Source organism: Castor canadensis, chromosome 12 (genome assembly GCF_047511655.1).
Source record: "Castor canadensis chromosome 12, mCasCan1.hap1v2, whole genome shotgun sequence".
In the NCBI taxonomy this organism is placed as follows: domain Eukaryota; kingdom Metazoa; phylum Chordata; class Mammalia; order Rodentia; family Castoridae; genus Castor; species Castor canadensis.
The window spans coordinates 59,633,567-59,660,793 of NC_133397.1; the positions used below are offsets into that span (position 1 = coordinate 59,633,567).

Consider the following 27,227-nt stretch of genomic DNA (forward strand, 5'->3'; position numbering starts at 1 on the left):
TGAAACAATATATGTATTCTTGCTTTTTTTTTTTAATCTTAAAAATAATGCATAGGAACTTGAGATCTTGTTATCTATTATGGCACACGTTCTAAAGTTAATAGTCATCTTCATTTTATTGTTCCTTTATTTTTCTTTGTCAGTATCATACCCACAAAAATAAACATTTTTCTTGTAAAAATCTTCTTTATTTTCTCTTCAGTTTCACTAAATCACTTCCAAAGAATGATTTCTTGGTTAAATTATTTGACTGTTTCTGTTCTTGACATTGGACACATATGCGTCTTCACCATCTCACCACTTCCAAAGCTAAAACCCTAGAAATGTCAATTAAAAGATTGCACAGTGAACATCTGAAGCTGCTTTTTAGTTTTCTAAGTTCCAATGGAGAAAATCACCTTTTCTAATGGAAAACATTTTCAATATGGAAATTACAACTGGAGGTGCAGCCTGTTGTGAAGGGTTCAGACATATTTGGTTAATGGGTGAACAGATTTAACAGATGACCATTTGCATTGAGGCAAAGAAATCTTCTGATTGGTGCTTTGTGTCTCTGTGGGACTCAAGCTGCACATCTGAAGCTTGAACATACCAGATCATCCTGGTGAGCTGGTGGAACCACCCAAGAGAAGTCTGCTGTGGGAGGTTGCAACCTGAGGGAAGAAGAAGCCATGCATCAGGAGTTTGATCCAGTAAAAAGATGTTTCCCAGGAAGAGTCAGGATTCAAAGGACATAATTGAGGTTACTGAAATCTTTCCTTACCTTAGATGCCCACATGACAGTGGGGGACAGGATTGAAGGCAAACTGGAAAGTCTACAGGCTCAAGCAGTCCCGCTTTGTAATACTTCATGCAGTATATAACACAATGTGAAGGGAACCACTCTCTTGCATTCTTCTTTAGAAAATTGCATAGCTCTCGTGCCCCATGGCTTACTGTTTTCAAGAGGTGGCCCACAGCAGCAGTGATCATTTTTGGATGAGCTACATTGGACCAAGGGCAGGATTTGCTTGGTGGAGTGCTGGTGACCACTGCTATGTGCAGTGGAGATCTGAAGAGAGATCCTGGTGCTCAGCCAATGAAGTACTTATAGAGCCACCATGAGAGGGAGATTTCCCTGTATATACAGCTCATGGGGACTACCAGAAATACTTGGGCTGGAGTAACAGTGTGGGCAGATAATAATCAGGCTATTTGTTTCCATATATCATTTAATTGAAATTAATAGTATAATACCTTGAAACTAAAATGTAAAAACATTTGTTATCATAAGTATGAATAGAATTGAAATATGTATTTTAGAACATTGGTTACGAAGTTTAATATTTTAGGTAGCAAGTCAATTTGATTGAGGTCTTCAGGGAAGTCAAGATCTAATAACAGTAAAACATGACCTTGATCTGTCCAAATCATGGATATAGCTTAGAGCCTTGAAACCATTTTGCTTGATATAGTTCTACTGGGGTCAAATAGAATGTGAGTTTAAACTGTATTCTGGCCAGTGAGAACCAGTTACTGAGCTGATGTGCCAAGATGTTGCCAGGGACAGGTTTGAGCTATAGACCTTGGGACGATGGGCACAGCATACTGGGTGTGTCATTCAGCATCATGAACTGGCTTGCCTACCTTTATGCACAAGGCATGGTCATGAGCAGATTGGGAACCGTGCAGTTGACTGCTCATCAGAGTCAGAAAGAATGCAGTGATACCAGCAAGACTCTTAAGGAGAAAAAAAATGAGAAAACCCAAGATGAAAAGGCTGAAAGACCTCAAATGCAGTGTTGAATGTCTCTCTGAATTGCTATTATTGGTGTCTGAGAATCTTTCAGGAGGATAAGAATTGTGAACAAAGGAGAGTAGAATTAATAGAATTGGATTTTTTTTTAGCCCAAGGAAGGAAGGAAGGTCATTTAAATAACCAAGCATATTGAGTCAGGATAATCATTAGGTATTCTCCCTCCCCACTAAATCTGCATGAGACATAAGTTTAAATGGTGGTAACTGGAATTTGAATTAGGTGTAAAACACAACTTCAGAGCGGATGGGGTGGTGTAAGTGGCACAGTGCCTGCCTAGCAAGCATGAGGAACCTGAGTTCAACCCCAGCAGCACAAACAATAGCAAAAAACCCCACCACTTCTGGACCTTGGCTCCTAACTTGGAAGTACAGCAGAACCTCAGCCTCACTTCTCTTTGGGATGAAGCCTGTATTTTAACCTGAATTCAACCATTTTCATCTTTTGGAGCACTGGTTTCCTGGAGAAGCTAAGGCCTGTTTTTCCTGGATGATGTGGACCCGACTTCCTATCAGCCATGTGTGGCAGGAAGATGCTCCCCTGTGTACACAAAGCTCAAGATCCATAAGGAAGGGAACAGAGGGGTTTGCAAATGTCCAGCAGAGGGAGCTAAGAAACAAGAATTTTTTTTCTCTTACCAAATAGCCTCAATGGTCATGGACATAGAAAACTTTTCTCTGTCAGGTTATAATTAGAACAGATTAAACCAAGATCTGAATATATCAAATTTGGCAAGTGAGTGTGTGGTACTTCAATCCCACTTTGCACACTCCCTGCCCTGCAGCCAGCCATATGACCCTTGTCCCTGAGGGTTAGGAAGACAAATGTAAGATAGGCCAGCAATGTGGACATCTGTACACATTATGATCCTCCATGGAGTGGAGACAAAGAAAGCAGAATCCAATTGAATTTTGGATTATGAGACTAAATGGCCAACGCATTTCTTCTCATGATTTTTATCCTAAGAAGTTAAAGAATGGCTTTCCTTAAGGTAACAGTGTTATCCTTTCTGAGAGATGCTTCATTGAAGAGTCTTATGACAAGCCTGTCCATTTGATCCATAAAGGAAGCAGCTAATTACCCAAGACAGATTGTATTAGGTTGATTTTATGTTAGGTCAGCAAATAGGTCAAACAGATAATTTAGAAACGAAAAGGAGAACTGGCCATAGAAAGGAAGGAAAAAATAATAAAGCAACGTAGTATGGCAATTGTGAAGAGAAATGGGAATGCTTTTTTAAAAAAAGGACACAGACTTGAATTATAAAAGAATCATAAAAGAAAAGAAATTGATGAACAGAATCCATTAAATTCCTAAGCAAATGGAGTAATAACAATTTTGTACTAATGGCAGAATTTCAGACTGCTTCCTGGGTATTAAAGGGGAATGATGACCAGAAGCTAATGGAACATAAGTATTATTTGAATTAGAGTCACTGTTTTTCAGCTGGTGAATGAAATAATGATTATGGAATGAATCAGGCTAAAAATAACTATAGAGTTTTTATTTATTTACTTATTTATTTATTTATCAAGACTCCCCCCTCCCAGCCTCCCCCACAATGGGTCAACCTTGGCTTCTCTGTCTTCTTCCATAGATGAACACCAGCCTGTCTGAAGCAAACAGTCAGCTTTTGGTCTAGAGTGACTCCCACCTCAGGGGGCTCTGGACACTGATGGACACCCCTATCCTGAATACTTCTAGGAAGATGTCTCTTCAGCAGGTGAATGACAGCTCCTTTCCAGGAAGTCAGAGTCCTCAGACAACTGGCAATTTCACAGAGCTGAAATATTTGCTTCCTGACACACTTGCTGGCTTATTCGAGGTCTTATATAATGAGGAGTCAGGTGGGGGCTGATCTGTTCCTTGTGATATAGGTGAAAATCCCTTCAGCTCTCTAATAACAGGGATCATGAAGAATGAAATCCAAGGTCTCTGCTACATCTCCCTAGTATTGACCAACCCTATGTAGTTCTCAGAGTTTCTCTGTCTCCTTGGTCTTCCACTTCCTCCTCACATGTCTGGGTCATCTCATGTCACAGTTGAAACTTGGCCTCTAGTTTCCATCACAACAAAATCACTCACACAGAATGCAGCCCTGTCCCACTCAAAAACCCTCATTTCTTCTTCTTCCCTTTTCTGCTCTCTGTAGGATTTCCCAAGGAGGTCCAACGACTTTTCCCTTTGTTTGTAGCCATTCAGCTTGTTTCTCCCAGGCCTAGGTGCTGACCTTCATAAAGGTCTGTGATCTGCTGGTAGTGGTGGTTTGCAGGATTGCAGGTGAAAACGACTCCTAGGTTCTTCTCAAAATAGTTTTCTAGTGGGGAAGAGTGCCTTCCTAAGATAAATTTTGGTGCATGTTTAATATTTTTTCAACCTCCTTACGATGATTTTAACCCAATTATTGGTATCATTGAGAGAATAACTACTCCCACCTACATTATGTTCCATACACAATCTTGATTTTGATACATAGACATGCTTGATTAAAGAAAGGAAGAAAGTTGAGAAAAATTCTTTAGCAGGAAACATGTACTACAAAAACATTTTTGGTTTTTTTTTTGGAGTCACTGGGGTTTGAACTCAGGGACTCAAGCTTGCTAGGCAAGCACTCTACTACTTGAGCCACTCTACCAATCCCTACAAAAATATTTTTAGTAAAATAATAACACAGATGGAAAGAAAAATCCAATTCATTCAGATGACATACAACAATAAAATGTCTCACTGAATTCCTTCCTCCCCCTCCTCTCCCACTTTTGAACATTTCTGCTTTCAGCTCTTCTGGTGGCTACAATCATAACTTCCCCGACTGAGAGGGGTGACTAATTGCTGAGCACGAGAGTATGACATGCGCACTGTGGAGCTTAACTTGAAACATGTGGGCAGGAAGTGTGCACTGTGAAAATGCTGAAAGAGGATGGGCCCTTTCACTCTGTTCATCGTCTCCTCAAATACAGTTCTCAAACCAGTGCCATCAGAACCCTGAGAGCTCCATAGAACTGCAAATCCTCCGCCCTGCCCCCACCTTCTGATTCACAACCCCTGGGGCTGGAGCCCAGCAATCCATCTGTGTCTTTAACAAGTGCTTCAGGCAATTTTGATATGTGCTCAAGTTTGAGAAACACTGCTCAAAGACAACCTCTCCCCACAACAACAATAGCAAAAAAATCCCATGTCTCTTGCCAGTGATTGGTTTGGGGTGTGCATGTGACCCTGTTTTGGCAAATGAGTTCCCACAGAAGATTTGTTTAGGTGTACTGGGAAAAGAGTGCTTGCTCTTGTAAGAAGTGTGTGGGAATAGAGAGAACACTGCTCAATCCTTCCTTTCCATGGTTTCCTGTCTAGGTGAGAGGCATGCCGCCATCTTGTGGTCATGGGGTGAGCTGACATACTGAGTGGGCTGAGCTGAAAGGTGGAAAGAATGATATCCCAGAACCCAGAAACTGATCATGCTGGAGCCATCAAACCTATGGACTTCTTGTGTGATGTGCATTTATGTTTAAGATTAAAAACCAGTTGGGCTGGATTTTGTAAGCAGGTACTCTGATAAAGTACTATTCTTATCTCTTCTCAGGCATATAGATAAGAGGCTGCAAAGACCAGCTCTTTGGCTCTAAGTTGGGGCATAAAAGTCACTATTACATAAAGGAGTGAGAGGAGGTGGCTAGGAGAACAAACCTACCTTAGGTTTATTCCACAGGCATTTGTTCAATCATTTTCGTATCTGCCATTTCTGACTCTTTGTCCTGTTGCACTCTGGGCCATTTTCTGAGCTGTTAACCCTCCTGTTCATGTTTATCCCTCAGTGTGATTCCACTCATGAAGAAATTCATGCTGATCTTTCCCTGTGCCCTGCGTCCTTCTTTTCTGCCATTTAGATGGGACTTAGGGAGAGCAGAGAGATAAAGCAGTATGTTTGGCTTCCCAACTTGAATGAAAAGGCCCAGTTTGTTTGTTTACCATCCCTTGGAATCTGTTTCAAAAGAAGAAGGAAAAATGAAGTCAAAAAGAAGAAGGAGAACTGCTCAGTGAACATCCACGTAACCTTTGTGGGGCACACTGTGATGCTACTGAAGTGCTTCTTAACTTTTACATTCCTGCAAAACACTTTGAGAAAGACAGGGGCACTACAGTGTGTCAGCTTGACAAGGGAGAGGGTCACAGGTTCCAGAGTCTGTCCTGGGTTACCTGTATTCTACCCTGGAGCTTGGGTAAACATTCTTCTCTCAGAAGGTGACTCAGAGGATGTGGAATATGGGTCTCTCTACCTTCATGATTTTATGAAACTGAAGCTTGATTTTCTTGGTGCAGATTGAGAATGTACAACACATACACAGACACACACACACACACACACACACACACACACACTAGTTTTATCCAAATCCTCAAACACATGATGCTATCTTCAGGCAGCACTTACATTGGTGAGAAACCACTATGAGGTGTCTAAGGCCATCTCAAATAGGCAGCCTCACTCTACTTGGTAGAGTTTTCTGACCCAAGCATCCTTCAGTGTTATAGAATTTTGCCTCTCCTCCTTGATCCTAGCTAAACAATGAAGGCAGATTCTCTCTCTCTGTCTCTCTCTCTCTCAATATTTACTTTGTCTATACTCTTCAGTGTTTCTTTTATAGTTAAATGAATGTTAAACCATAGGTCCTATGCTAGGTATAACCAGAGATCCTGCCCCAGGGTCAGGATGTTGAGGTTTTTGCTGGCTCTAAAATGAGTCAATTCACTGCTTTCTTTTTGAGCTTCAAACTCTTCTGTCAGAAACCAGAGCTGAATCCTGGTCTGACAGGTTTTGTGTGCTAAGGCAAGAAAAGGGCACTAGGTAAAAACATGCAGTGTTGTGAATGTGAGGCCAAAGGTCTGAAATGTAAATAAGCACATCGCCATTGAGAATGACAACAGTCACTTGACCTTTTACATTTTAACTTAAAAGACAGATGCTCATTCCTGTGACTTTTCCTGTATGCATTGTATCTAAGAGGCACCAGCAGGAAAGTTTTGGTTTCTTTATAGTGGGAGTGAAAATGAAGACACTTTTAAAGCATTCCAGGCGTAGAGATTTTGTGATTCTCCACTTACCCACTTGTGAATTGATATTTTCTGGTGATGTACATTTCTTCTTTCTTTCCAAAGATATTAACAGATTTCATTGAATGAGCTCTGTTTTCTTTTCTGCACTCATACTTCATTGCTTTAAGTTATTTACTTCACCGTTTAATTGGAATAGTTAGTACACTTTATATTGCCTTGGGAGCATTAACTGAGGTATCCTGCACAGCTGAGTTAACCTATACAATCTATACAATTCACTAGATGGGACTAGAATTGAATGGCATGCCATTAGCTGTGAGCACCTGTCAAGGAGTTTTACAAAGGACTGGAGAGAACTGGAAACTTAATCAAGGGCAGATCCATTAAAGGGGAATCTCTTCAGTGCCAATTAAGTGTTCCCTCAAAGTAATCCTCTAGATCCTGATACTCAGAGTGTGGTCTGAGGATCAGCAGCATCATATCATTTGGGAACAAGTTAGAAATGCTGAGACACAGGATCAGTTGTATCCCAAGGTTCTGAAAAGGAATGTTCATTTTAATACGAAACCAGGTGATTCAAATGCACAAGAAAGTCTGAAAGTCACAGACTTAGGGTCTGTCTGCCTTAGGGCCTTTGTTCTTCCCACTCAATGCATTCTCCTGCTATAGGCTTGCCTGCTTTTGAACTTGGTACAAAATAGGTATGTCATAAATACGTGATAATCTTGTTCTGAAAAAAGGGTTTTGTTGGAAATTACCTCCAGAGGCAGTCACCCAAGCAAATTAGTTTTATCCTTTCTTCTGTAACAAACTATGAAAAACTCAGTGGTTTAGAACATAGATAGTTCTGGAGGTCAGATGTTTAAAATTGGTCTCACTGAGCTAAAGCCAAGGTGTTAGCTGGGTTGCTCTTTCTGGGCAATCTGAGGGGAGAATCCATTTCTTTATCCTTTCCATCTTCTAGAGGCTGCCTGCATTCTTTGCCTTGTGGCCCCTTTTCTACATCTCTCCAATCTCCACTTCTGTACTCACTTCTTCCTTTTATAGTCAGAGCTCATCATGCCTCCCTCTTATAAGGACCCTTGGATTACAATTAGGGCCCACGTAGATAATTTAGGTTAGAAGCCCATCTCAAGATCTTTGATTTAATCACATCTGCAAAATCCCTTTACTATGTTGTAAAATAATAAGAAATTTATATACTGGTCTCTGATACTGGTTCCTGACACAGAACTCCCCAAATCCCTGTTATTTGTTAAGCAACAGAAGTGCTGATGTAATCAATAATAATCAATCATGCCTACATGACAAACTCGCAGAAAAATAATCCCCAAAGTACAATGTTTGGAAAACTTCCAGGATACTGAACACATGCACATGTCAAGAGGATCGTGCACCCCAGCTCTACAAGGTCAGAAGCTCCTCCAGCCAAACCCTTCCAGACCCACCCTATGTGCCTTTCATTGACTGTTCTTCTGTATCCTTGAGCATCTATTTTATTATACAATTAACCAACGTATGTAAGTATTTACCCAAGCCCTAGGACTTGTTCTAACAAATTATGGAATCTGAGGAGGGAGTCATGGGAACCCCAATTTATAGCTAGTCAATCAGAAGTACAGGGGACAACTTTGGACTTGTAATTGGTGCTGAAGTCAGAACAATCTTGAGGGATGGAGCCCTCACCTGTGGGACTTGCTAACTCCAGCTAGATCATGGATGAACTGAATTGAATTGTAGGATGTCCAGCCAGTGTTGGAGAATTGTCTGGGTGGTATGGGGAAAAAACCCTACATATTGCTCAGAAGTGAAGTGAAGTGTTGAGAATATAGAGAGAAAAAGATTTTTTTCCCTATACACACATTCTCAAGGAGCACATTCTCAAGTTCTATTTCCGGGTCATTTAACAATATTCTAATTGCTATTTAATGAATGACTGTTACGACCCAGGCACTTTACATACACACAGGTCTAATTCTCATAAGTACACCCCACAGGAGATACTGTCATGAGAAGTCTGGGGTTCAGAAATCACAGCAAATAACTTGACCTCAGGGCTCAGCACCCAGGGTTCCAAGGTCCAGGCTACTAAACTTGGTACCTGACATTTGTTATAATCATGACCTCTTGCTTTATTACCCAAACTCAGTCTGAGTGATGGCTGACTACCCTGGGGTGCTCAGTGACCTGTGTCACCCATCTAAATCCTATGCTCATTTTCAGGAGACTTTAAATGTTATGCAAAGACCAAATTGATTTTGGTTTTGGTGAAAGATCAAGCAACTTCCTGTGCACTATCAGCCGACTGATCAGGGCCCTTTCTGAAAATGAACACACCCAGTTAGAGAAGGTCACCATTTTAAAATCACAAGTCAGAAGAACTGCTGTCCCTTGGCAATGGGTGGCTTGAGAAATGCCACTCTGAAGAACTCCCATGATAAAGGTTTAGTGGAGCAGCGGGATGAGGCTGGGGCAGAGCAGAGAACACACACAAGGAAACATTGCAACTAGTCTTTTACAATAATAGCCCTATGCTTGCTCTGAAAGCTTTGCCCTGTGCAAAGATCAAAGTCCTCAAAGTTATGTTGCTATAAGCACTTTGCTACTGCTGTCGTCAGAAAGGACACATTCTGGTCCATAAAGGCCACAGTCTGCTTTCAGCCTTTCCTCTCCTCCCAGACTCAAAAGTTCTATAGCAAGGCGAACAAAATCTATGTGCTTTTAAAACTCTCAGGCTATTTTCTGATACACTTCCTCTGCCCCAGATGTTTTGGATTTGAAAGTCATCCCTTCAGATAATTATTTTCTCTGCTAAATCAATATGATCTTCAAAACTGAAATACATTTTTGTAGAAATCCAGTCATGCTCACAAATAGCTGAATAAAGCTTCAAACTCCTGCCCCCCAAGCCCCCAGACTCCAAAGCCTCCTTGTGAATTAACCTCCTGGTTGCTTTTTGCCTGCTCCATGTCCATGTATCAGGACTCACAAAGTTTTTAGGGGCCACTTTAACTAATACCAACTCTAAATTAACATTGGAAACAGTTAGGTTTCAAATGAAGATGTACACAAGCTTCAATTGCACTGGCCACTTCAAATTTCATAAACAAAGCTTTTTGTATACCAGATAAAGCATGGTGACTCCCTTTATGAAAATGGTCAAAGTTAATTTCCTCTTTTCACCATCAGAACTAACAATTATATCTTAATTTCCTTGTTTTATTCTGAATTTTATACTTCAAGGATCATACTGCACATTGTATATTTTAAGGATCATATTGTATATTTCTAAAGATTATAATAACTTATGGACACAGTATCAATTTCTGAACTGATCTGTAAGCAAATTGGTCCCCCCCATGCCTTTCTATAAAATGGGTTGAATAATATTTGCTCCATTCACATACAAGCTTTAAAGAGAGTCAGAAGAGGAAGTGGGTTTGCAGTACTGCCTTTGCCCGTGTGAGCTCAGTTGAAAGTGAACTCAGTGCTCCAGCTCACTTTTCCCTTCCCCCAGCTACTCTGGGTGTGTTATGTGTAGTTAGTCGATGAGAACCATGGGTTTTGTTCATCTGTGGAATCAGTTGTCCTTGTCACTTCCTGTTCTGGCAGTGCCCTGCTGAGCATCTCGTGATCTCGGGGTAGAAGTTAATGCCGAGCAGTTCAGGTTTGTCTTTAAAATGAAGTGCTCCAACTGTGGCAGTGGATTTCCTCAGTGAAATCCTAGGTAGACAGTGGATTACAAGTTTGTCTTTCTGCAACTTGGATTCCTTTCCCATCTTTGTGTCAGGGTTATAACTGTCCCCCTTTCCTCCCCAGCCCTCCAAGCATACCACTTCCTCTCACCCAATATGTCCAAGCTAAGCAAGTTGGGTGTGTCATTGTTTGCACACGTGCTGGGCCACTGGGCAGGCAAGGAGGGGCTCCTTAAACCACACCAATGGTTTGTGGTCCAGAATTAGTCACTACCTTCAGCATCTCAGCACTGCAGTGCTTTGTGGACAGACAGCACCCTTCCTCTCACTTTTCCATGCCCCTCTGCATCTGGCCCAAGTTGGTTTTGCAGCCTAATGGGTCTTTAAAATAAAGACGGGCAAGTCTGTCATGTTCCCCTAGATGGAGCATGGATAGCACACTTAAATTTGTTAGATTACAAGTCACATAAGTGCTTGAAGGGCTCTTTGTGACTCATAATTTCACCAATGAAAATTATTTGCTATTCTAAAGTGTATTAAGAACTTGCTACATGCCAGGTACCATACTGAGTGCTTTTTATAGATGATTTTACTCCACCTTACTTTTGCATATGATAGAAGTAAAGCTTAGAAAGGTTAATCAACATGCTCATGGTGACACAGGTTGTAAGCTGAGGAAGTAGGATTTGAACCCAGGAAGTCAGGTTCTAGGACTCCTGGTCCTTATAATGCTTTTCTCCTAGTTCAGGCTCCTGAACCCCTGGGATTTCCATATCACCTATAGGCACATCAGTGCTCAAAGACAGCTTTGTAAAACACTATGCACACAAGAGCAAGTGGAACTTGGAGTGGACAACCTTGAACAGAAAGTCAATTGACATCCAGGTTCTTTATGCTCCAAACTGGGAAGAGACATGTTCAGCCTGGACTCAGCTGGAGACACATGAACCTGTGCTCCAGAAGAGGAACAGCAGTACCTCTATGCTTTCTATTCTTGTGAGGTGAGAGTGATGGTGGCTGTGCTTCTCTCCCTGAGTGGTCATTCCAATCACTTAGAGTGTGAAATAGCTGGCAAATCCCATGTGAGATTGAGACAGGTCACTCAAGGGACAAACCACTTAGAAAGCAAGCAATACACTGCTGTGTCAAACAAATCCCTTGCTGACTTCCTAGTCCTTGATGGGTATTTCAAGGATCTTGCAAGCCTCTGTGGTCTGTTGTAGGTATGATATAAGGGATTCTGCATCTAAAGACTCCTTGGACTTTTTCATTCCAAATGCTTCTCCCAGAAGAGGTCTCCCTATGGAACATAGCCGCATACTCATATCTGAGATGTTGGAGGCTGCAGGTACCTGCCAGCCTTTCTGCCATTTGTACCAAGCCTGAACAAGTAGTGGTATCAATATTGTCTATGGAAAGGCGTGTCACTGTGGAACAAATGCTGCCTGACCAGTCATGTAGAAGGGGATTATGGGGGTCTTCAGAGTGGAGGGTGTCTCCCCCTACCCCATGGGTGATGGCATGTCATGAGCAAGGAGTAACCACAATGTCTATAGGCCAAAAAACACCACAAGAGGGCAAATTGCTGGCCTAAGGAACATTGGTGGTCTGGGGACTATGTTGTCATCTGTGGATCAAGAAATGCCTGAAAAGGAGGGTCTCTCATAAACCTTAGCTTGATGGATGACCCATATATGGGTAACTGGAATCATGGCAGTGCTGCACACACTGTTTAGTTTGCTTCTTATAGTGTGAAAGGCTAGGGGAATAATGGGATCAAAGATAAGACACCGGATAGAGCAGTTATTATCTATGCATCCCAAGGCCTTCTGGGAAAAGAGAACTGGGCCCCTAAAATACAGGTCACAAAAATCTCTGGATAAAATGTATTTGCAGTTGACTAAGGCCACATGACAAGCAGTAAAGGCTTAATATGTGGACCTTTGTTGCAGAATGAGATGTCTATAATGGCTGATTTTGAGGGTGCAGACACACCTGCCCCAGTCTTGAGCTGGACTCACAGAATAAGTTTACATACCTGTGTGGGGTTACCTATACCTACACCTACACCTACAATGCTTAGCCCTCTGCCAAGACTGTAGCCACCTGGACACAGCCTACCCTCAGCATGATCTGACGGCATAACTTCCCAGTCCCCACACTGGAAGGAGTTAGAGGAGAGGCAGGGGAAGCCCAGGAAGGGAAAAGTGGGTGGACAAATCTGCCATAGGAACCCATCACCTAAAGCAAGATGACTGACAGTATTTTGTTAGATAAGAGATGATACTGTGGGGTATACACTCAGTCTGAAAGGGAAAGCCAGGCTCAGCATATTCCCAGGAGAAGCAGGGCAAATGTATGAGTGCTGCCTATGGTGGTGCTTGGCTTGGCTGGCTTGCACAAGGCAGTGAGCTTGTACTCAAGGCCAGCAGGAAAATTCTGGGCTAAAGATTGCCTGCAGTTAGCCTGCATATACTGTAGTTACTAGTCAGTAATGAAAAAGGTTCAGTGGAGTCAAGGTGAAGGAGGCATGAGGGGCATTCTAGTGACTTAACCACCCGGGGCTCATAGGGCAACCTGCCTAAGCCTGTAGACCTATTTGGGGTCCAGCTGCAAAACAGAAAACCAGTGAGCCATCCAAAACTTGAAGGGACCTTTGAAACTAATAAGAGTAGGCTCCATTTATCCAGAGCCTCCTTGAAGCTATTTGCTGTAGGTAGGACAGAGTAAGAGGGGGCAGATAAAAGTCTAGAGCAGTTATTAGGAGAGTGATTATCCAGAACATGGTCAGGGAGGAAGAGGGCAAATAAGGTTCCTTGTCCTAGGGCTCCCTCTTAGGATTAGCAAGAAGTCTACTGGGATCAGAGGACTTGCAAAGAAAAAAAGGAAGGCCACTAAATCTTGGCATCTTGATCACTTATCTTTGGGGACTGGTGTGAACTGAGTGCTTGTGGAATGCTGGTAAGCAGGGATTCTTCGAGGAACATCTAGGCCACGGAGAGATTCCAGACTCTTGGAAGCAGAGGGTTAGGGGACGCTATTCCTTTACCTCCTCGATCACATTGCCTGCTTGTTCAGGTTTCTCTGGCCTCCTTACCTGGGAGTTGGTGCCCACAGCTGTACCCTCTGCTGCAGAGCACTCGGACTTTAGGCCTTGGAGTTTGGAGAGAAAGCCCTGCCACTCGATAGCCAGTCAGCCTGGAATAGACATACAGTAGACCTATGGATATGCATTGGGTGGCTTGACTAACACACTGTCTGGTCCCTGGAGGTCATGTGTGGTGGCAAGATGGAGACTCCCAGATCCCCACAGAGTTTTTTGGCTCACTTGGAAGGAGGAGGAAATACCTCAATTGACTGTGCTTGGACACATCTGACATCTATCTTTGGGGGTAGTACGTGCTGAATAGAAAGTCAGTGAGGGTGGAGATAAATATTCTCCCCTCTCTTAGTCCAGATATGACAGGGCCAGACCTTGATTGATAAACACCTGGGATCAGAGAGTAGAACTGTACAGCTGAGCAGGACCATCAGATGAGTGGCCTTAGGCACTCTCTGGGTAGACTGCAAGGATGGTTACCCTTCATACAGTAAGAAAGCCCAAGTGCCTTTTGACTCAACTGCACACTGGACTAAATTCCCAAACACTACAGGTGTTAGAGAGCTAATACTTCCCTTGAGTCCCCTCTGAACACCTGTTTTTTAAGCTTAGATTTCTTGACATCTGAGTCTATAATGATGTTTTGCTTGTTTGTTTGTTTTTGAGACAGGGACTCACTATGTTGCCCAAATTTGTCTTGAGCTTGTGGGCCCAAGAGATCATCCTGATTCAGCCACCAGAGTAGCTAGGCTCCAGACATGCACTATTACACCTGGCTTGAGCTTATGTTTACTTCTCCTGAGCAAAACTTTTCCATTTCTAACTCCTTTCTACAAAAAAGAAAGCAAGGGTGAGCAACTGACTCAGCTAGGACAAGCCTGGTGCTCACTGTTGACTCTGTAGGATGCTGAAAGAATGGGGCCTCAGACACCTGCTGACCCATCAAGCAGTTACCAATCGCACTTGCTTAGGTTCTCCCTGAACTACTTTGGGTAACCAAAGTAATTGAAGGTCCAGGAAATAAGTCATTCTACATTATCTAAACCGTCCATCCAAAGGATGTCAGCCAACCAACAATACTCATATTCCCCTGCCTACTGGACCATTGTCACTTGGATGTTTACTGAGAATCTTTAACTTAATTTTGCCAATCTCCATCCTTTTTGCCATCACCACAAATGGAACCTCTATTATTCTATTTTCTCAAGCCATGGCCTGTAGTTTCTTTTGGTTCCTCTCTCTCTTCCACACTCTTTATCCAATCCATTGCTGGAAATGATATCATTGACCCAAGATATACTTGGAGTCTAAGCACTTCTTACCACCTCTCTGGCTTCCACCAGAGCATTTACTGGTACATATGGGATTGTGTTTTGTAACATTTAGAACATCACCCTCATGACTTCATGAGTGGATAGAGACTTGGTGCAGAGAACATTCCTTTGGATAGATGTGGCTCCATATTTATGCTCTGGGCTGATACCTGGTACCCTCACTGTATTTCAACTCACCTACCCAAGAGGGTTGTGGTTTTTCACAATGTGTCAACCCCACAACCATGTATAGTGTACTGGATAGTTCACACTGATCTAGACCCACCATCTCACTCACCCAGACCATGACTTCAGTTTCTAATGTCTCTCTGCTTCTGTCTTTGCCTTCCCCATCCCTGAGTCTGTTCTTAACACAGAGTCACAGTCAACTTTTAAAAGTGTAACTCAAATCAAATCATTACTCTGCCTTCAGCTTCACTCCAAATAAAAGGCAGGGTCTTGGCCAAATCCTATAAAGCCTCATACGATTAGTTCCTGTCTCCACAGTTGTCCCTTTCTTCCCTTTTCTCCATGCTCATGACCTCACTGCTATCTCTTGAATATGCTAGGTTTCCTCCCACCTCTGGTAGAGCTTGGAGCTCTTGTATTTGCCCTTCTCTCTGCTGGAAGTTTCTTCTACATGTGTCCACATGGCTCATTCTCCCTTTCTTTAGGTCTTCACTCAAAGGTCACTTATCCCATGAAGACTTTGCTGTCTAACTATTTAAAATTGGCAGTCTCTCCCTCTCTCCACTAACATGACAGTGTTCCCCCCTTCTAGTGCACTTCTTCCTCACTTCAGCACTTCCACCATATAAACATACTATACTTATTTTTCTCTCTCTTCTCAATAGAATCAGCTTTATGAAAGCAGACATTTTTGTCTGTCTTGCTGTTGGTTACATTCTCAGCACCTGGCAGACCCAGTACATTACAAAGTGAACAATTCATTTGATATTTATTAGAGAAATAGGTGGCAGGAAGCCATTTTTTTTTTTTTACAGATCAAAAGCTGCAAAATACTGGCAGCTTCATGTGACCTTACCTAATATAACGTAACCCATAATAATGGGCAAAAGGAGGGTGTTATGTCATGGACATTTCCTCCTGATTTGCTCTGTGTGCTTCCATTTGAAAACACTGGGGTTTACTTCTAATCTCTTGATAATAAATTTCTCACTTAAATAGACATTTCTCCCCCGATCCTGTGACCCACAGAGCAGTCTTTTTCTAGGCAGATTCTCAACAGCAACAATGCCAGTCTTGGCTTTCAGGCCTCTGGATAAAATTTTTCTTGGCTATGGGATATGAAGACAAGTTTAATAGACTATCAAACTGTGATACGACAAAGCCAGGGAACTTAGCATAGGTCAGTGATGAGGCAGGATCAGGGCAGGGAGGAACAAGGCTCTGCTGTTTGAGCGAAAGAGCCTGTGCCTGTGCTCACACAGAGTACTCAGAGGATGGAAATCTCCTACTCTGACAAGTGGTGGGTTTTTTTCTGTTTTTCTCATATGTCTAGGGAAAGGGAATAAAACCTTTTAAGTCTAGTTTTCTTTAAAATATATAAAATATATAGAAAATCCAAATAAAAAGGATCTTATTATTTGTGTATCCAAATTCCACATTCCAGGACACATATGCTGGGGAATCTGTCATTCACTATTGCAAGATGTAAGCTGGGTATGGTGACACAAGCCTGTAATCCTAGTTACTGAGGAAATGGAGATCAGGAGGATTTCTGTTCAAGGGAAAAAAGTTTACCAGATCCCATCTAGACCAATAAAAGTTCTAGATGGGTATGGGTGTGTTGGTGTGCCCTTGTAATCCCAGGCATTTGGGGGAGCATAAATAGGAGCATCACAGTCCAGGCCAGTCTGTACCAAAAGAGAAAGGAAGAAAAGCAAGATGCAGTCATTAGCCTTTAGCATTTAGTGATTTAGTGGTAACTAAAGGTGTAGCTCCTGGCTGAGTATCCCTACGACATGGAGTTCCCACATTCAATACCTGCAGGAGCCAGGTGGGAAGCACAACTGTCTCACATCTGCAAAGAAATGCTTTTAGTCCCAGCATGCTTGACATCAGGCTACCTTTTCCTTCTCACTTTCAAATGAGATGTGGGTATAAAATATTAACCTTCTTACATCTATTATAAGGAAAACAGTAATACAGCATGACTCCAATCACACCTGGCACTACCTCACAAGAGTGTAGGGGTTTTGGCCAGATTCATTCTCTTGACCTGTTTGAGAGGTCAGCCGTTATCAGATTGACTATTGTAGTGCTCAGCGCCTATGTTCAAATAAGTTATTTTACATAATAATGTCCCCAAAGTGCAAGGGTAGTGGTGCTGACAGTCTTATTACAGTATATTATTTATTTTCTCATTGTACTATTAGTTATTGTTAACTCTTACCCTGCCTAATTTATAAATTAGACTTTATCATAGCTATCTATGTATAGGAAAAGAATATAGTACATATAAGATTTGGCACTAGCTGAAGTTTCAGTGCCTTCTGGGGGTTTTGGAACATATTTCCCACGGATGGAGAGAGAACTACTGTACACATTAAATGGTAACAGCAAGTTATTTATATTCATATTTTCTTAAAACCTCTGCAAAGGTCCACATATAATTCCATAATGGTCAAAATAACCATGATAGGAATGCTTAAAAAGTTCTGTCACCACAGAATAGACTCCAGGACCTCAGCAAGTAGTCAGGCCTTGGACCTGGTGGACTACATGACCTCTGCCCATCTCCCCATTCAGCCATTTGCTATTCCTGACACTTTCTTAAATAGGTGTCATGTTTTAACAGCTATATGCCATTTTATTTCCCTACAGTGTCCTCCTCCCTCTTCCCTACCCTGCTTCCTGACTAGATTTATGTGTCAGGAAGCGTGACCCATTTCCTGGAAAGACCCCACGCACACACCTCCCAACCATCCAAGCAGAGCTGACCATTTTCTGCTCCCCTCCTACCCTGTGAGCGAACCACTTTTGTTTTTTTTTTTTTTTTTCATTTTTCTTTTATTATTCATATGTGCATACAAGGCTTGGTTCATTTCTCCCCCCTGCCCCCACCCCCTCCCTTACCACCCACTCCACCCCCTCCCGCTCCCCCCCTCAATACTCAGCAGAAACTATTTTGCCCTTATCTCTAATTTTGTTGTAGAGAGAGTATAAGCAATAATAGGAAGGAACAAGGAGTTTTGCTGGTTGAGATAAAGATAGCTATACAGGGCATTGACTCACATTGATTTCCTGTGTGTGGGTGTTACTTTCTAGGTTAATTCTTTTTGATCTAACCTTTTCTCTAGTTCCTGGTCCCCTTTTCCTATTGGCCTCAGTTGCTTTAAGGTATCTGCTTTAGTTTCTCTGCATTAAGGGCATCAAATGCTAGCTAGTTTTTTAGGTGTCTTACCTATCCTCACCCCTCCCTTGTGTGCTCTCGCTTTTATCATAGCGAGCCACTTTTGTATCTGGCATAGTACTGTTGATGTGTTTACACTTCTCTCCCATGAGTCATTTGGGGATCAGGCCAGGTTCCTAATCATGCTTGTTCATTCAGCATGCAGCACACATTCATCCACAGTCATGGATAAATGTTAATGAGACAAGTGAGTGAATGAATGAATGAGTCTATCTGAACTCGAGGCTCACATTCTTGTACAAGATCTGTACCCAAGGGCCCCCATAGGTGCCCAAATACAACATCCCCCAACTGAAGCCCACCATCTTCTTCAAGGTACCTCAACTCCCTGCCCCTCATAATCAGTCCTCATTCTCTCCGTGCATGTCCATCTCTGTGGCTGGAACCTCCAACCCTCCGGTGTCTTTTTTCTCTCACTAGGAGCCCCTGGGTCTGTCACTTACTTGGCTCTTGTCTGTTTTCTCTTCTTTCCATACCTGCTATGCTGCCTCTCTCCTTCTCACTTAGATATTGCCCACAGTCTCCTCACCCCACCCTGCTAAAAACTCCTCAATGACCTCTATTTTCCCCAGGGAAAAGTAAAAACTCTTTTTTGTTTGTTTGTTTTGGCACTTGAACTCAGAACCTCACACTTTTACCACTTGAGCCATTCGCCCCGCCCCCCAGTCAAAACTCTACCCAGGCCTATGGGGCCCTGTAAGATATAACCCTCTGGGGCTCCGGCCTGTCTTTCCAGCTTCATCTCTCCTCCATCTCATGGCTTTCTTCCTTCTCACGAGCAACCTGAAGACTTCTTTCCTGCCTCTGTGCCTCTTGCATTTGTCTAGATCCCTTTTTGAGAACTCTTCTTTCTCTAACTCATTCATCAAACCTTAACTTAAAAGACATTCTTCCAGGAAACCTTCCCTTCCTCTCCAAGTCTCAATCAGGCCCTTCCTATAACTCCCTGCACTTCCCCCAGCATCGCCTTCTCCTGTTGTATTTAATTATTCACTTTCTCCCTCAACACTATTAGCTGTATGTGAATGGTGGCGAAGGTCAGAGCCAAGCCTGCCTCTTCATGAGCTTTCCTCCAACAGCCAGCAAAAGTTTAGTTCTTAATTAGCAAATGGATAGATGGAATTTTACTTTCATTATTGCCCATGCTAATTTAAACTTCAGGGACCAGACAAGACATCTGGCTCTTCATTTTATAAAGTCAGGGAAGGGGAACAAAGATGGAACAGACAAGTCTCTGTCCCTGTGGCTTCACGTAGGGAACGACATCCAGGAAGGGCTCTGAAGAGGGAAGGCTACAGTGTGGGGCCTTTCCAGTGCTGCATTTTCTGATTGCCTTTCCGAGTATGCATAACCAACTTCCCCCATGGGTCATGAGTTTTTCCAGGACTCACACGAAGCCACCCAAAAGAGTAAAGGAAGTTCCCTGTATGTTCCTAAAAGCCACCTTCAAAATATTTTCAGAGTTCCTAAGTTATAGATGCTAGGACAGAAAGTTTGGATGTTGTTCATTTCCCTATGGAGATGCTACTGGATTGGGCTCATGATGGTTCCTTTCTTGTTAGGACCAGAGAAAGAACAGAGGCATTTAAGTCAGGAAGGGCTCCAAACGTCATGATTGTCTGAGTCAGGGCAGGGAAGCCAGAAAGCAGCTGGGTGAGCCGGGTTGGTGTTATGGATGGAAGCCCTGATTAGCAAATATCCCTGGCCCTACTCCTTCCTCCTTCCAGCTTAGTGACTTTGGGCTTGGTCATGTGACCTGTGTTGGCCAATAGAATGTGAACAGACAGGATGGGACCATACATTTGTGTGGCTCTTGCTTCTTATTTTCTTTTCATTCCTTATGAGAAGAATATTCTCCGATCACCACAGCACCTTTAGCTCCCCACACTAATGGTCACTGAATATTAGTTTTGGACAGGTTTAGTTTGAGATATCTCATAGAGATCTGAGCAGAGGTCCTTTGGGATTGGGCTGGAAATTTACATTGGAGTCAGTATACATGCATGGTAATTAAGTCTTGAGGCAGATGTGTTCACCAAGATGTGAAGAGAGATGGAAAAGATGTCCACTGATTAAGCTTTGGTTTCCTCCAATATTTGGAGGTTGGAGAAATAAGAAGGAATTAGCAAAGTACCAAAACATACCAGCCTGAAAGACAAGCAGACAACTAGGCCACACTCATCATTCCTGGGAGCCAGATAGAGAGATGGTTCAGAGGTGAGAAAAGTGGTCAAATGTGTCTAACACGACTGCTAGCTAATGATGGAGAACTGATCTGTTGGTTTGGTGACAGTGTCTTTAATGAGAAGATATTCTGTTGAGTTATAGGTACAAAAACATCAATGGAAGAAATTCTGGGAAGAATAAGGGGGCGACATTTACAAGTGTAGATGGCTCTTATCAAAGCTTTGCTCATTTTTATGAAGGAGAGAAATGGAGAGAGCCAAAGGAGGAAGTAGTAACAAAAGATTTTTTAAAGTTGGAATAAAACATAATATTTTGAATACTGATGGAGAAGAGAGAAGACAGTGAGAAAGCAGTAGAGATGGGGGGTGAGGAGAGTTGGTTCATCCATTATAACAGGGAGAACATCAAGCAAACAGGTTCACACGCAAGTAGGCGAGATATGGGGAAGGGGAGCTTGCAGACATTCTCTTCTAGTTGCATCAATTTTCTTAATGAAACAGGAAGTCTGCTCATCAACAGAAAGGACCATGTGGGAGGTGAAGAACAAAGTATGACAGAGTTACCCAGGGCAATCGAATAACTGAATGAATGGGTCAAGGATTTAGAGCTTGCAGGATGGTGAGCAGTGGTTGCTCCAAGCACTTTGCACCTGCTACCTAGTAAAGCCTGACAACAACCTCATAACAGTAGGCGCTGTGATTTTCCCTATTTACAGATGAGGAAATTGAAATATAGAATGGTCAAGAAACTTGTTCAAAATCATATAGCAAGAAAGTGGTTAAGCTAGGATGTGAACATAGGAAGTCTGGTTCTAGTATTCAAATGCTTAACCTTTGGTTAGGTTGACCTAGTTTAACATATGCCTGACATGGAACTGAGCAAGGTGGAGTAGAGGTTGGATTATAATGTCTATGGTGTAACCACTGGGGTCTAGCTCTGTACTGCATGCCTTTGCAACAGTTCTGCAGCAAAATAACCAACCCCATTTTGCTGATGAGCATATTGAGGTCCAGAAAGATTCAGTTGCTTATTAAAAGTTATAGAGATGAGAAGTGAAAAAAGTGAGTTTCAAACACATGTTGGTCCAATTCGAAACCCTGTACGTGATGCCAAAGGATGATCATGATATGTGAATGGGTCTGCCCAGCTAAAATGGACTTCTCTGCTAAATACATCGAAACTTTCCCTACCTGAGGCTGAGATCACTGGGAACCTTTATCCTGAGCAGGTGAAGAGCTGATCATGTCCCTTATGCAGGAACAATTTTAAAGAAGGGAACTTTGATAGAATGATGGCTGTTTTCCTGACCATTTTTGGATGTTTGATCCTTAAGGTGAAGAGGAGAGAAACAGAGCTGAAGCAAGACTCTTGGAATTTTTCTCTTAATCAAAACTATAACCTTACATCACAAATGCATTTATTCTACCTTTACAAGCATTTCCAAAGAAACATTTTTTTCAAGAAAGCATGCTCATAACACACTACACTGAACAGCTACCCACTTCCTCAAAATGCAAGGAAGCAGACAGTTAAAAAAAAAAAAAAAAAGCCGCGAGGCAGAGTTGTTTATCACGACTTCGCCTTAGTAAAGCCTGAGATTCTTTAAAACAGAAGCTCTGCTTCCCATGACGCAGAGCGAAGTGTCAACTGGGATATTTCTGGTAAAACTGAAAGCAAGAAAAGCGGGTGCCAGTCCCTAGGGGTTTGTGGGTGGGAGTGAGGGGTAGCTTGGGTGCCATTCTGAAGTGACAGATGGATGGACCTTTCATCTGAGAGAAAGGAGGAGACACATTGGCAAATCAAGCTCAAACCTAAGACTGCTTGTGAAGCAATCTTAAGGAGGGAAAGACAGACACAAGTCAAAAGGAAAGATCGAAAAGGCAAGAAAGGCACAAATTGTAGCAGACTGACTGCTTCACCAGCTACTCACCCAAACCGGAGGCAAAATGTCCTTAAAGTTACCAAGGAACTGGGATTTCAACCTGAAAGCAGAGGCTGCGAAAATAGGTATGGTTGGGTCCAGCTCTTTTCTCTGCTTCTGTGGTTCTTATACTGGAGCACTCAGCATTTGCATGATGGTCTGCAGGGAGCATAGTCTACTTCAAAACCAGAGCCTGCAGTAAGTCTGAGTTTGGGGGAAAATTTGCATTCAAGTTGATCTGTTGACTCAAGGTTTCCAAATGCTGGGAGAGGGTTCTCTTTCATCTGGAGGTAACTGTGGAATGGAGCACCTTGGTGTGTGGAATATAGGATGGTCTTAGGCTACATATCAGGCACAAAACTGAGGTTTTCCCTATATTTCATGGTAGGGTCGATTCCCTTTGGTTTGAAACTCATCCATATTTTGAGTGGTTTTCAATAGGAGCACAAAGACTTCAGTCTTTTGATGTGCTCTATCCATGACTAAACTCAATGGTGAATGTCCTGTTTCGTGAGCCCAGGGGTCAAGATGTGGCTATCTGTAGCAAAAAGCAGACAAGGTATAATAAAGAGAATTTTAAAGGAACAGAATGGGAAGGAACTCAGAAGAGTTGAAAAAGAGAAACATTTTCAATTCGTTATCTTTAAGGGATAATTCTGAGGTATTCCGGCTTTTAATTCATACCCTTTACCTCCAATGATCATGGTGATACATTAGTTTAAATCTAGTATTTAATTGTTGTTATGGTATTCTTTATACAGATATCGTCTATTATTAAATTGATTACAGTAATATAGAATAGAGAAAATTGAACTAAAAGTGATTGCCTAAGTAATATTTACATATAATTTTAATATATAATAATAAATAAATGTAAATGTATAAACACATAGTGAGATAACTTTCTTGATAATAGACACAGGTAAGTGTTAAGGTGTTTGTAACAACATGGAAGAGTTTTGCTTGGAACAAAGGTTAGCTTGGACCCCTAATGGTGGTTGATTACCGCTAAAATGTGTAGTCCACTGAAAATTCACAAATGAAGAGTGTTGATGAAGATCTGAGAAAGGAGTTGAAGGAAAAATAAGATTAATTTATCTTGGTGGCCAGAGAGGACTGGCATTCCCTAACCAAGCTGGAATCATTAACTGTTGAGCTCAATTCAGAGAACAGGTAATGTTCATGCTTCTTACATAAGCAAGAGCTTTTTCTCTTAACCATCATTGCAAATACACTAGGCTCGTGCTCATTCTATGCCATCACAATTCATTTTCAAAGCAAAACTACTATGACTCTGTTTCTTTGAAAATGTCCTGATTCTCCTCACATAAGGCCATCTTGCTCTCTCACCATCTGTATTTTAATAGGTACTTAGGTCTTTCCTTCATTTTGAAAATAAGAAAATTAATAGTTAAATGATTTTTTCAGAATGTAGACCATTACTATATTAGATTCTCAAGCCTAGGGTTAAGTTGGGTAGATTTCATGGTAGTTAAAAGTGTGGCACCATGGATAGCCTGCTGCAGGCAAGTCAAGTGCCAGCCAAAAACACAGATTCCTGGGCACCATCCTGATTTATGGCATCAGAATCCCTGGAAGGAGGCCCAGGATTCTGCATGTCAATAAGCACTCACCTGATGAAGAATGCTGCAGGTGCCACCGGCTACATGCACGAGCCTCAGAGAGTTACTGTCTAACACAGCGCCTAACACCTGGGCCAGCGTGGCACACAAGCAGTATTCACTGACTGAACAAAGACTGGTTACCAGAAGATGGTATTATTTAGTATTACTAAACGGAAAAATAGTAACAATGACTTAACGAAGTCTAAGGAGTCCTCATCGTTATCCTTATCCATGCCATCTATAAGTTTGTTGCCCCAAGAGACTGGACTGCAGTAGAATGTATCTTATGTGTGTCTCACGGACTAGAATCTAGATGATAAGCCCAGTCCTCTGAGAGCAGAGGGTCCCTGACTCAGTCCCAGCATCTTCTGTCCAGGTGCAACTGTAGGAGCTGGCTTAATGGTGTATCAAAGAAGCCACCTCCATTGGGAAGACCTGTGGAACTGGGAGTCAGATCAGGGAAACTGATGACTTACAGTTCTTTTCCAGCTTGGGTAGTGAAAATCTGATCAGGGTATCTCTTCCTGATCTCTGTTGACATTCAGGCTTGTTGTGGGGGTTTTCCTGTGCATTATGGCATATTTGGCAGCCTTGGCCTTTCCCACTAGGTGACACCACCCATTGTGACAACCAAAAATGTCTCTAGACATTGCCAAATGTCCCCTGGGGGAGGGGGTGAGCATAATATCTTCCCTAGTTGTGAACTACTAGAATAGATGATCAGTAAATGTACAATTACAAGGTCACTTGTGATTGGAACCCACACATCACATAATGATTCACTTTCTAGCTCAATTTTAGAAGATGCGTATTAACATATGACTTTAGGGGGACAGTAGTTTAAGAAGAACACCAGATTGGGCTCTTGCTGGGGAAATAGCAAGACACAGACCTACAGTGTGGCCCGGGATGGGGGTTGGGGAGTAGGGGCTCTGCTCTTCCTCACTGAACTGTGTCTCCATTTCCCCTAAGTCCTGAGTGCTGAGACAGGGTTGGAGTGAAAGTGAAAGTCTGAGAGTGGTGGGGAGGACTCTGTACTGTACTTCCATCTCAAAGAGCTGAGGGGAGCCTTTGGATGGCAGGACAGCCCCAGAGACCACCACCGTGATCCTGGAAGGGTTATGATGCAGTGATGGGAGAACATAAACCTGACCATCCTGCCTCTGACCTAAGGATCTTAGTGGAGAACAGGTGTTGGAAGTAAAAGAAAAGGTAGAGCCAATAGTTTTGACTTGAGGTGGGACTGTAGTTCACTTTTCTTCCTTTGATCTTTATCATCTTCAAGTTCAGTCCAGCAATTTAAACTCTGATAGCCTTCCACAGTGTTCACACACTGTTACACAAATATTTCACTTTTTCACATGTCTGTCCATCAACTGAATTGTCATCACTGGGGGGAAGGTTCAGAGACACAGCATCCTTTCTTCCCAGGGTCTAGCACATCCAGTATTTTGCCTATGAGTGCTCCTTTGAGAGGGTACTGACCATCCAAGGAAAGCCCTCTCTACTCTGTGGTTTGTGAAGACTACTGGGTGAATTTCAAGACCATCTATATTGTATCCAACTGCACACACATCTTATTTTTTCTCAGTTCTCCTAAGCCAAAATAGGAGAGAATAGGGCCTTGTAGGGATATGATTTTGAAGTACACAATGAAAATGACTATGGAGGAAAGGTTGTTTCTAACTTTCCCTTCCTGAAATTTAATATTAAAAAACTATTCAGAAACAAAAATTTATTGTAACCTTCAACTAATAAGTGAATAAGGTCAAGAGTGGGTTTTTCCATTTGGTTTTCTATTTGATACCAATTTAATCATTATTTATCTGACGTGGTATATTTTTGTCTTTTAGAGAATCAAAGTAAAGGAAATAAAAACATTCATTATTTAAACTTTTATAACTAGTTCAATTTATAAATCATAAAACTTTGCATAATATAGGTTATTATTCTTATTAAAAGAAGTCAGATTTGAAAGTATAGTTTTAGATAGATTCATAAATTTAAAGAGATAGAACTGAATATATAAAAAAGTCCTCTGAACTATTTTAAAATAGGCACACAACATGAATAGGTATCTCACAGAATAGAAATGGTACTTGGCCAATAATATCTGAAAATACACTTAATAATCAAAGAGTGAAACTTAGAAGCACAGTGACGTACTTATTCTTACTCACCAAGTTGGTTAGAATGAAAAAGTTTGACAATACCATGTGTTTGTTGTCCAGGATGTGAAGAAATGGCACCTCTCACACACTGAGGATCCAGCCACTTTGGAGGAACCACTTGGCAATGGCTTAGGGAAGCTGATGATGCACAGATCCTATGAAGCAGCAGTTTATCTCCTGAGACTTTCCCTGGAGAAACTCTGTGCATGGGAACAGAATGCGTGTATAGAATTATCATAGCTGCATTGTTTGTAATAACAGGAGGGAGATACCAATAGTACTATGGGAAGATCAACTCCAGCATTCTTACAAGATAGAATGCTGTACAAGAACAAAGTATAATTAACTATAGTAACACACTTAAATAGCAAAAACTTACTATTAGGCAAAAACAGAAGTTAAAGAAGAGAAGAATGAATTCATTTATATTATTTTTAATATACATAAGTATATGTATATTGAAAAACTATTCTAAAAAACAAGGAATTGACATATAAAATTCAGAGTTGTTGCTACTTTTGGAGGGGAAAGGAAAGAGAATGTATTTGGGATCTTCAAAGGTAACTACCCTCAGTATAGGTACATGAGAGTTTATTGTATTATTGGATGTCAGATGAACAAAATATCACACATATAAACAAATCCTCAAAAATCTGTAAGGATTTACAGCACTCGTTAATAGCAGTTAACTATGGGTGAATTCTTTATAGGTGTGATATAGTCACACATAAGTATTATTATTTTTAAGTTCTCTGTAATGAACAAGTATTAACTGTGTCATTAAAGATACTCAAAGCTGAAACATATTCCCAAGTGGTTGACAAGGAATATTGACCCAAGGTCTTAAACTTGGCATATGTTTAAGAAATATATATATTTGGAAATCTAGCAGCCAGCTCCAAAGTCCTGGTCTAACTGAAGATGTTCCACCAAGC

The 27,227-nt window shown here is 41.8% G+C and overlaps 1 protein-coding gene and 1 long non-coding RNA gene across 3 annotated transcripts in view; one reads left to right on the forward strand and one right to left on the reverse strand.

Moving 5' to 3' along the window:
* Nucleotides 1-54: 54 nt before the first annotated feature.
* On the reverse strand, nt 55-22,941 carry LOC141414833 (uncharacterized). Of its 2 annotated transcripts, XR_012439730.1 has the most exons (4): nt 22,506-22,941; nt 5,481-5,771; nt 1,627-1,719; nt 55-653 (listed from the first exon to the last, which is right to left on the reverse strand). It is a non-coding gene; the product is annotated as an uncharacterized lncRNA (long non-coding RNA). The 2 variants fall into 2 exon arrangements; XR_012439731.1 differs by lacking the exon at nt 5,481-5,771 and having other exon boundaries at nt 57-653.
* The window catches only part of Arhgap25 (Rho GTPase activating protein 25), an 83,532-nt gene continuing 78,503 nt past the window's right edge, over nt 22,199-27,227 (forward strand). The window contains exon 1 of the mRNA XM_020177423.2: nt 22,199-22,582. Within this exon, the coding sequence (XP_020033012.1) occupies nt 22,522-22,582 (61 nt within the window). The 5' untranslated portion in view covers nt 22,199-22,521. The remainder of the gene's footprint in view (nt 22,583-27,227) is intronic.